The sequence below is a fragment of the Sciurus vulgaris genome (genome assembly GCF_902686455.1).
Source record: "Sciurus vulgaris genome assembly, chromosome: 15".
NCBI classification, from domain to species: Eukaryota; Metazoa; Chordata; class Mammalia; order Rodentia; family Sciuridae; genus Sciurus; species Sciurus vulgaris.
Window position 1 is genome coordinate 70,595,629 of NC_136476.1, and position 10,650 is coordinate 70,606,278.

The 10,650-nt window shown below is 58.4% G+C and overlaps 1 protein-coding gene across 10 annotated transcripts; it reads right to left on the reverse strand.

Annotated features, from left to right (window-relative positions):
• Nucleotides 1-216: 216 nt before the first annotated feature.
• Nucleotides 217-7,353, reverse strand: KIF12 (kinesin family member 12). Of its 10 annotated transcripts, none has more exons than XM_079113646.1 (19): nucleotides 6,890-7,353; nucleotides 6,729-6,794; nucleotides 6,561-6,639; nucleotides 6,306-6,433; nucleotides 6,134-6,209; nucleotides 5,656-5,790; nucleotides 5,350-5,485; nucleotides 4,536-4,627; nucleotides 4,204-4,360; nucleotides 3,482-3,600; nucleotides 3,298-3,402; nucleotides 2,656-2,758; nucleotides 2,478-2,568; nucleotides 2,190-2,276; nucleotides 1,808-1,898; nucleotides 1,591-1,734; nucleotides 1,031-1,131; nucleotides 832-947; nucleotides 217-415 (listed from the first exon to the last, which is right to left on the reverse strand). In XM_079113646.1, exons 1-19 carry the CDS (start codon nucleotides 6,934-6,936, stop codon nucleotides 297-299), a joined length of 1,992 nt encoding a protein of 663 aa, XP_078969772.1. In that variant the 5' UTR covers nucleotides 6,937-7,353; the 3' UTR covers nucleotides 217-296. The 10 variants fall into 10 exon arrangements, 8 of the variants coding, with proteins under 8 accessions (XP_078969772.1, XP_078969768.1, XP_078969770.1 ...); XM_079113645.1 differs by having other exon boundaries at nucleotides 312-592; nucleotides 6,890-7,115; XM_079113647.1 differs by having other exon boundaries at nucleotides 312-592; nucleotides 1,630-1,734; nucleotides 6,890-7,112.
• Nucleotides 7,354-10,650: the final 3,297 nt, after the last annotated feature.

Here is a 10,650-nt window from a genome sequence, read left to right on the forward strand (position 1 = left end):
AGGGAGACGTTCAACATCCCACCCCATGTCTGCCCAGTGCCGTGGCTGCCAGTGGCACACAGTAGTTGCTCAGTTAAAACTAGTCTAGTACATGAAAGGGGAGGGAAGACTAGGACTCCAGATCAGAAGAGGGTACACATGGGAACCTGGAGTCCGTGTTCCTGCTCCGACTCCCAAGAGCCCTTCCCGTCTCAGATTCTCCCAAGAGAAGTGACCGACACACAGAACCAGGCCTGCAGCTGACACCTCTTTATTCATGCATTTCATCACCCGCCGCCTGGCTTCTCAGGATGGTCTCATTTCAGGGGCAGCATCCTCCATCTGTCCCTCCAGAAGCGCCCCAGGCTTGCCAGAGTTCTCTGCCCAGTCTGCTGCAGGTGGAGTAGCCGCATCCCAGACCTGGGCGACGGAAGCTCTAGAGTGCAGAGCCAGCCCTTGGGACGCGGCCGACTTCAGCAGGGAGGGAGGACATCCTTCGGGCTCTGAGCACCCTTGCTGGTGGGTGGCTGGCCCTGGCCGCGTCGCAGGGAGCTGCCGATCTGGTGCCTGAGGGCCTCCAGTCTCTGGGCAAGGTTTGGGGCACCGACCCCACCTATGGAGCAGTGAGATGGGAGGCCGCCCTGCCTGGGCCTCCTGTCAGGACCACTGGGGCCCAGAACCCCCTGGAGTAGCAGCCGCACCCTCCCCTATAGATGTCTGGGCCTGTGGGGCCCTAACAAGAGAACTCCAAGGTTTGGAGCCAGAGAGGTCTGAGAAATCACTTCCAAACCCCGACCCGCTCAGAGACCGGAGCCCGAGGTGCCGGGTGCGGGCGCCCCTCCCCCTCTTCACCTTTCAGCACTGGCGTCTTCGGGGGCCCCACGGGCAGCGGGGGTGCAGAGGGCACCACCTCCTCCCCAGTCAGTGTCTCTGCCCAGCCTCGGGCCTGAGTCCAGTCACCGTGGCTCCTGGCCAGGGCGAGCGGGTGGTAGCAGGGGAGCACTTGCATCCCAGGCTCCCCCCACTCAGACGGCCCCAGGGCTGGGCTCACCTCTCTCCTGGGCACTGGGCAGAGCCAGGGCTGCATGGGGGTGCCCAGGCAGGGGGCTGGGCAGACAGGGGCAAGCCAGCTGGGGCCGCAGGGCCTGGCACCTAGAGGGAGACCAGAGCCCACACTTGGTCCTCAGCCTGCCTCTCTGGGTCCCACTTTCCTGGTGCTGGCTGTGACCCCTGGCCATGTCTGCCCCACAAGAGTGTTGGGCCAGCACAACGGGTGGGGTCCGGGTCGCCTTCCTCTGTGGGCCGCAGGTGATTCTTGTGGCGTCCCGAGGCGGGGAGCCGTGTCCGGGCTAGTTCTCAATCCTGGGTGCCCACGGCTAGGAGCTCAGGGGAGGGTGCCGAGAAGCCAGCAGACGCGAGCAGAAGTGAGTACACAGGTGGGCAAATGCGCCGGTGAAGGAATGAACCAGCGACCACCGAGTGTGCTCCCCAGACGGGTGGGAAGAGGTGGATTCCACGCTCTGGGCTAGGGTGCCCCAAGCCAGCCCTTCACCCACTGCGACGCAGCCGGAGCCCAGGGATCCCTGGGGTCAGAGTTCCCTGGCTGCTGACCTCCAGATCAAGGTCTCCAGGCCTCCCAGCCTCTCCTACCTGTGGCAGGTGGTGCTCCCTCTGTGGGCAGGCCCAGCGGGCCAGAGGCGCTCGGCACAAAGGGCAGAGGTGGCAGTAGGGACAGGAGCAGAGGGGTGGCAGTGCCTGCAAGAGGGCACATCAGTGGCTCTGTGGCATCCTAGCTCGTCACCCCTGCAGGCCGGGTGGGGAGACTCACGTGGCAGGGGGCCACCGGCACCATCAGGCAGGAACAGGGTGGGGCGGGGGCAGGGTTCCGCTGGTGGAGGGAGCGGGCGGACAGGAGGCGCCTGGAAGGGAAAGCCTGTGCTGTACCTGTGGCCCCAGCTGCCCCGGCCCCCCGGGCGGCCCCAGGCCCTGCAGCAGACTCGGGGGGTGCTTCCTGGGTGCCCGGCCCCTCTCCCCGCGTCACCCATTAGCGCAGGCCCACCAGGCCCCACAATGTGGTCAGAGGAAACCCAGGCAGAGAGAGGTCAAGTGACTGTCCTGGCAGGGCTGGACACAGAGGTCATCTCGCTAAGCCCCTCCATCCCCAGCTGCCCGGGTCCCAGGTCCTCTCCCTGGGCCCTGGCCCCGCTCACCTCTGCAGCTCGAGGACCTGCTGGGAAAGGACGCGCTGCTCATCCTGGGCCAGGTCTCGGCTACTCTGCAGCTGGCTTATTTCTTTCCTGGGAGAGGACAGGCCCCAGAAGGCAACAGGGGCAGGGATGACGGGGCTGTCAATCAGGCCCCACTCACTGCAGCCAAGTACCCGCTGCAGGAAACCGGGGGGACCAGGAGCCAGGCACCAGGGAGGGCAGCATCTTGGCTGAGGCAGCCTGGCAGGGAGGGGAGGGGGTCAGAGTCCCCTGGCCGGGGCTGGGCTGTACCTGAGCCTCTCGTTCTCCAGCATGAACTCCTGCAGCATCCCATAGAGGTTCCGCTGGGCCCAGGCCACCTGGGCCCCACGGAGGGCTGGGCCTGTGTGGGAGGGAGAGGTAGCGAGACCCACAGGAACAGCAGACTCAGGCCTTATCCACACCCACCTCCACCCCAGGGAGCACATACCCTTGGGGTCCATTTGGTCCAGCTGGAGCTGCAGGCGACGGTTCTCCTCCTGGAGCTGTAGCATCTCAGTCTCCAAACGCTGGGGCTGCTTTGCCACAGGAGACTGCAGAGAAAGAGGCCCAGAGCTGCCCTTTAAGGTTGTACAAGTTGTGCACTGCACAAGACCTTGCAGGTGTGGGGAGTGAGTGGGGCCTAAAATCCAGTCCACGCTTCACTTGCCAGCCTCGCAAGCTGCTGGAGTGAGCAGGCGGCGCACACTGCGTCATCCTGAAGGACCCCAATCAGAGTTGAACTTGGCTCTAAGTCCAGCCCCAAACTCATTTCTGTACCAAAGGCCCAGATCAGACCCCCAAAAAGACCCAAACTCAACTTGTACTAAACCATGATGCCGGCTGAGATCCTGGCTAGACCCTGGATCATATCTCAATCACACTCCAACCCCAGGCCTGCCCAAAGCTGGCTAGCACCTTGGCTGGGACCCTGGCCCCATCTGCCCAACCATGACATCATTTCCAGGATTCCAGCTCTCACTCTGACTCTGACGGTCCCAGATTTCCGCCCGAGGCAGCTCAGGCTGCAACTACCGCCTGCTGAAGAGGGGCCATCTCTCCTGCCTGTCCCTCCACCTGGGAGCCCTCTCACCTTGGGGGCCTGAGGCCGGGTGGTGACTCGCTGGGCCCGGCTTGCATATCGCAGGGTGCTTAGAGTCTCAGGGAGGCATTGGGCTGAGGGGGACACGCAGGCCACCTGGGAAGGACCCCCTGAGTGCTCCTCCCTGGGACCCCCTCCCCCAGGCCCTGCCCTCCCAGCCAGGCCCCTCGGGTACCATGAGGGTGACCCCACGCCCCCCCAGCGAATCCGCCAGCAACTTGGTGAGCTTGCTGTCCCGAAAAGGAATGTGGCTCTGCTTCCGCTGCGGGTCCAGCAGCAGGGAGATGCAGTGGCCTAGCGGGGAAAGCAGGGTCCAGAAAGGTGACGCTGAGGCACACGGCTGGGTGCCGCAGAGCCAGGAGCTCTACCCGACCCAGAGGACTCTCAAGCTCCATCCTCCACCTGATCTCACTGCTCATTCAGACTGGTCTCCCCAGCCAGCCTGGGGCTCCCGAGAGCCACCCTAACCCCCGAGCCTAGAAGGCTCTCGGCACTTGGTAGGGACCCAGGAAGTTTCTAATCAATGGCTGAGTGAGCATCTCCCATGCATGGCACAGGAGGTAAGGGTCCAGGTCCCATAAACTGGGGTGGGGACACAGGTGCACTCGGCTCCCTTACTCAGCCTCAGTCTCCCCAAATCAATGTCTCCGAAGAGAACAAGCATCTCCTAAGTTAGACAGTCACTCCAGAGACCCTTAGAGTTTATAGACTGAAAGACAATGTTCTAGAAGAGAAGTTAGGACTGGGCTGGGAGAGGCCTCTATCTTCTGGTGAGCTCCCAAGCCCCCCCCCCCCCCCGCCCACATGCATTACAACTTCTCTGGTCCCCATGTGGGCAGTGTTGGCAGGTGCAGAGGAGGGATGCAGGAAACCAGACTGGCAGCCCCCAGGTCTCACCCAGGGCCAGCAGGCTGCGGTTGATGCTGTTGGCCTCCAGCATCAGCTCCCCACGGGATCCTGTGGCCGCCACCTTCTCACTGCCCGCCAGGTCCACAAAGCACAGCTTCCCACCAGCAGGGGGCTCCCCAGGGTCCATGGGAGGCATCTGCTGGGGCTGGTGGACCAGGGCTTGATGAGGACTGGGAGGGACCGTCCCCATCAAAGTCACAGGTTGCCAGGCCAAGAGTTTCCACCGCCATCCCACCTCCTGCACACACCCAAGCTGGTTACACAGAGGCTGACCCTTGCTATGCACCCTGGGCCAGCTCCTTCCCCAGCCAGGCACTCACGGCTGGGCGGCCTATGTAGAGGGTGAGCAAGGCGTGGCTTCGGCTGGAGGCCTGGTTCAGGGTGTGGGCTGATTTCCTTCTCCGGCTGAGACCTGGAGGGGAAACCATGAGGAGCTGCACTTGGTAGAAAGAGAAGGTCATTGCCAAGGAAGACAAGAGAGCAAAGGCTCCCGGGGAGGAGGCCAGGCATGCCGAGCAGGGGCAGAAGAGGTGTTTTGGGAAATGATGGGATGTTGGGTCTGGCTCTAGCACAGACGAGTGTAAGCAAAGGAGAGAGAACGGAGCAGAAGAATGGCGTCACCCTGACATTTCATACACATTTCTCCCACTGACATGCAGGAGAGGAGAGAGAAGCGGAGGCAGAGATGAGCTGAAAGGAGAGGCAGAGCTGGGGCCAGGACCAAAGTCCCAGCACCCGTGGTGCCTGCCAGAGAAGCGAGGCCTCATAACTATTCTCAGGATGAAGGGATGAGGCTGGAAGAAGAGGGCCTACCAGCCTGGGACAAGAGGCTGTACCTCTAGGGGAGGGGAGGTTCTGGAGCCTACAGGGGTGTGGTTTGGGGCCTGGAGAATGGGCTGGTGGGGGAGTCTGGAGGTGGCAAGAAAGAGGCCTGACCCAGTTGGAGGCTTGACCTGCCAAGAGGTCTGGGCTGAAAGGAGTTTGGAAGGCACAATCCCAGGCCTTAGGGTGGAGCTGGGGACATTCTTGGGCCGCGTCTGAGTTGCAGATTTGCTAGTCCTTCTCCTCCATCAGAGTCACTCTGGGGGGAGCTATGGCCAGTCCCCACCCCAGAGCTGCCCTGCAGGGGCACACCCATCTGAAGAAGGTCCATCAGGGTCTCCAGATTGCGGAACTCCACCACACGCAGCTGCTCCACGTAGAAGCCCCGGGTCTTATTCCAGCGAACAGGGAGGGGCCGGGGAGACCCCAGGCTCAGCAAGTCCCGAACCTGGGAGACCAGGGAGGAGGGGAAGGGCAGGGGTTCCTCTGGTTCTGCGGTTCACCCACCCAGCCCTTCTGGACAACAGTTCCCTCTTCCCCTTCTGCCCCTTGACGCGGGCTCCTTTGGAAAGCCATGCGCCTTCCGGGCTCCTCACATTCATTCCTCCTTTCCCCTACCTGCTCGTTGTAGATCTCCAGGTAGGAGGCACGGAGGGTGACCGGGACACCCAGATGCTGCACGCGGTCTAACAGCCAGGCGAAGGTCCTCTGCATGATGCCCTCCAGGCTGGGGGGTACAGGCACCCCCTCCCCCTGGGGGTAAAACCCGCTGAACCTAGGGGCTGGCTCCGCAGCGCAGCGGCGCGGCGGGAACTCCCTTCTTACAGGGCACCTACTGTGCGCCAGGAACCGTGCCCGGTTCCGACAAAATATCTCATTTAATCCCCACTATCCTTATCGGTTTCTTCATCATTTCCCAAAGAAGAAACTGAGAGCTAGTTAAGTAAAGGGGTCAAATATGGAACCCAAAGGCTCCAAATCGGGCAAGTCCCTTCTCTCTGGTCCTCAGTTTCCCTGTCTGCAAATAAATGGGGCAGGACCTTCCCGACCACCAACCCCGACCCTCGAGGGCTCGGCGGGCGCCCGCGGGGCACACCTGGGGCGGCGGTCCGGTCAGCGTATAGGTCTTGCCGGAGCCCGTCTGGCCAAAGGTGAAGACCGTGCAGGAGAACCTGCGGGCGGCAGGGCGCGGCTGGACTCCGGGCCGGCTGGGGCGGCGGGCTGGGCCGGGGCGGGAGCCCAGCCGCCAGCAGCCGCACGCCACTCACCCGCGCAGAGCCAGCTCGCCCAGCCGCCGCACGCCGCACGCCCGGAACACGTCCTCCTGCGTGCGCGCCCCGTCCAGCACCGCGCCGAAGCGGAACGCCACGTCGGGGCCCCCGCCCGGGGGGCTCACCTGGGGAGGAGGGGCGGGGCGCTCTGGAGAGGGCGGGGCGCTTGGGGGGGGCGGGGGGAGCCTGGGGCCGAGATGCTGGGGAGAGGCTGGTGTTCTGTCTGCAGGGCGGGCGCGAGCGGTTTCTCACCTGCAAAGTCCGGGTCCCCGAGCAGTGCAGTGCGGTCTGCTCTCCTCGACGCAGCTCTGCCGCGCTCATGGGACGCACCCTAGGATTCCAAAGGGGCTCAGATGGTCCATCCTGATACCTCCGGCGGTCCCATCTTCCCCGGGTACTTCCTAGTCACCTTATACCCACCTGAGCACCACTTGGATGGGCGTTTCCGGCCTCTCTGACCCCTGCTCCAGACTCCACGCAGGGTCCCTGTGGCAGCAACGTGAGTTACGGTCCCTGCGCCCCGCGCTGTCTGCTAGGCGCGGCGTTCAGGGCGCCTGGAACAGTCCCCAAGCTCTGCTTACCCGTCGGGAGAGCCACGCTCCTCCATGTCCTGCTCTGCACTGGGCATTGGCTCCCCCCACCCCGAGTCTGCTTCCTTTCCATCTCCAATACCCTCCCTTCTCTACCACACGGGGACTGTCACACACCTTACATTCCCGCCCCCATTCCGCCGACGCAGGCGGTCATCCATCCGTAAAGGCTCCGTCTGCCCAGGGCTAGCTAGTTAAAGATTCACCCACCACCCACCCCCACCACTGTGGCCGGGAAAGTCCCAAGTTAGGGGCCCCCTTTGTTAGCGGGTTCTAAGTCTGAGACTCCCTTACTCTTGGCCAGTCCCATCAGCAGGGACTCATGGGGTCACCCAGACTAGCCTCCTTCGTGTACAAAGGGACAGGACATCAGGATGTGAAGGACTCAATCAAATCCATAGAACTGGACTGAGCAGAGCCTACACAGGATCGTCCCTCTGGCCTCTCTCCCAACAGTTCCAACTTTTTCTCGGTTCAGCACACAGGGAGAGGAGGGGCTTGGGCAGCAGGGAGGGGCCCTGGTCTCAGTCAGCTCTAGGGAGGTCCTGGCTTCAGTGGCTGAGCTGAGAGCAGGTTTCCATCATCTAGTTAAACATTGGAGCACCTTCCTCTGTAATGCCAAGGCTAATCCAAGGCCAGCGCACTGTATAACTTTCCGGGTCTGACTTCTGAGAGCAGCAGAGATGTCTGTGAGTGTGCACAGCCCGGGCAACTGCTCATTCTGTTCCAGTCTCTTGGCTGGCTACCAGGGCAGAAGAATCTTGAGCAGACCTGCCCCTCCCAGCCCCCAGCTGGCTGAGGGGACAGAGAACAATCCAGTGTGCAAGGCCTTTGGGGGAGCTCAGAGGCCGATAGGAGCTGAGCACAGGAGGTAAGGGTGCTCCAGGAAAGGACACTTGCTTCAGTGGAGTGTGGAAATGTGTGTGGCAAGGAGAGGTGGTTTGAGGCTAGACCCATTTCATGGAGGGAACATCAAGGAGCCAGGCTCACTCCTCAGGTTGGCATTAGTAGTAGTATTGTCACTGGCTGCTCCGTATGTGTGTTCTCTGAATATTTCCATAAACTCCTCTCCCCATGAACACACAGTAGGCTGAAAACCCTAAAATTCACCCACTCTTTACTGGCATGGACAGGTAACTCTCAAAGCCACATTTCTAGAACACTGGCAATCCATGCATGGGAAAGTCACTTGATGTTTTAGTTACAGGATCTCTGGCTGGCTGTACAGGGAGGGGACTGTAGAGCAAAGAAGCAGGGCCCCCAGCTCTGCCACTAACTTGCCACTGAGCCGGGGCTTCCCTTAGCCTGGCTCCTTCCTGTGGACAGGGGCGAGTGATCCCTCTGCTAGTCTACATGGTTGTCTTGAGAGTTCAATGAGACAGAATCGAAAGTTATTCATACATGGTAAAGAATCCCCTACAAGCATAAAAATCCCTAAATGATCTTCTTTCAATTTTTTGAATCCCGAGGTGGATCGGAAAAGAATTACTGTCCCTGTTTCTCAGATGGAAAAAACAAAAAGGAAAACAGGCAGGCAGGGGAGCCCTCCCAGGAGAAGGCAGTGCTGCACAGCCCAGCAGGGGTGTAAGCCACACACTGCAGCTGAGGTCCTGAAGCCGGCTGTGGTAGGGGTGGGCTGCTGTTTTACAGCTGTAACTCCAGTAAGCGAACAAGTTGCATCTTTAAATGCGCTCGGGATCGTTAAGGACCATCGGGCATTCGCTTCTTGGTGGGCACTGGGTTAGTCAGATTGCCACCCTTGCTCAGACGGCTGTGAGATGAGCCACCAAGTGGAACTTGATAAAGGTGCAAAGACAAGATATGTGTCTGCTGGGGGTGTGAGGGCTGTTCGGAGGGGGCTTTGCTCTGGGTGTTCGGACCTGAATCAGAATGTGTGCATCCTCGGAGGACACAAGCAGGATTCTATTCCTTTCCTGCTCTCTAACAGCACGTGCAGTCCTCGCTACCCTCAAATTAAGCCTTCACGAGCAAAGGTTTTTTTTTTTTTTTTTAAATTTTTTTAGTTGTAGATGGACATGATACCTTTATTTATTTATTTATTTTATGTGGTGCTGAGGATTGAACCCAATACCTCACATGTGCTAGGCAAGAGCTCTACCACTGAGCCACAACCCCAGCACCCTCTCCCCCAGCAAAGTTTTGTTCTGCCTCCTCTGCATGCCGGGCTTCCTGGCCCTTGAGATCCTGAGTGAACAACACAGGCCAGAATCCCCGTCCCGGCAGAGCTCGCCTTGAGTGAGGTGGGAGAGGCCAACGACCCAAAGAAGCACCTACATAATCCGCAGAGCATGTTAAAAACTGAGGCGTGCTATGGAAAGTCCCAGGCAGGGTGGGGACCGAGAGCGCTGCGGGTGGGAAAGGTAGTTTACACAGCGTGGTCATGGAATGACCATGAGAAAGAAGGGGGCCAAGACTTCAAGGAGGACAGTGGGTTAGCCAAGCAAGAAACTATGCGGGGGAAGATTAGCCCAGATAGAAGAAATATCAGTGGGAGGGTCCTGGGGTGCAGCATGACCCCTGCATTCAAGGAACAGAGGAAGTCCACGCTCAAGGACTCGGCTTTTACTCTGGGTTCATGATGGAGGCTATGAGAAGATCTTGAATAGAGTTCACAACATCCGTTAAAATACTGAATGACGTATGTGAGAGAAATCAAGATAAATGCAAACACCTGGCATATCTTCAACTCTTCTTATTGAACCCGGGGGCACTTAACCTCTGAGCCACATCCCCAGCCCTTTTTCAGGGTCTTACTGAGTGGCTGAGGGTCTTGCTACGTTGCCAAGGCTGACTTTGAACTTGCCATCCTTCTGCCTCAGCCTCCCGAGCCGCTGGGATTTGAGGTGTGCACCACCACGCCTGGCCACATCTTCAACTCTTAAAAACAAAGAAAAAGCCTTAAACGCAGCCATAGGAAAACATTACAAGGCATTCAAAATGGCAGCCTGAAGATGGGACAATACTTTAGACTACAAACAGACAACAAGTGACATCTTCAAAGGGCTGAATTTAAAAAAACAAAAATCAACCTAGAATTAGATGCTCAGCAAAAGTATCCTTCACAGGTGCAGCTAAACCAACGTTTCACATGAAGAGCAGCGGATCTAATTCACCTCTGATTGATCAACTCAGCAAGGCAAACTAAAGGAAGTCATGTTTTGGTTTTTTAAATGTTGGACAAAATGATCCTATGGGGAACATGGACTGCAGGGAGAAATAAGGAATATCAGAAGTAATGAGTATATAATCATTGCGACTGCTTGAAAGAAGTACTATGTCCTGCTGTCATAATTATATACATAAGCCACAAACATACGTGACAGAACTAAAAGGTAGCGGGGAGTTCAGTTGTAGAACTGGTGAAATTCTTCAATTGTTTGGGAAATGATACAAGCACTAACTTAAGGTAGATCTAAGGTAACAGATCAGGGATGTATAGTGACATCTTGTAGGTAATGGCTTTGAAAATAATGGAGTTAGGGGGGGCGTGATGGCACAAGCCTGTAATTTCAGCTCCTCAGGAGGCTGAGGTAGGAGGATCATAGATTTGAGGCCAGCCTCAACAACTTAGAAGGACCCTGTCCCAAAATAAAATGAAAGAAAGAGTTGAGATGGTAATAATAGAGAAAAACGAATCAAAACTACTTGATTGAGTCAAAAGGGAACCAAAAAAAAGGAGAAATAAAGTCACAAATAACAAGTTAGACAAATAGGAAACAACAAAATACAAT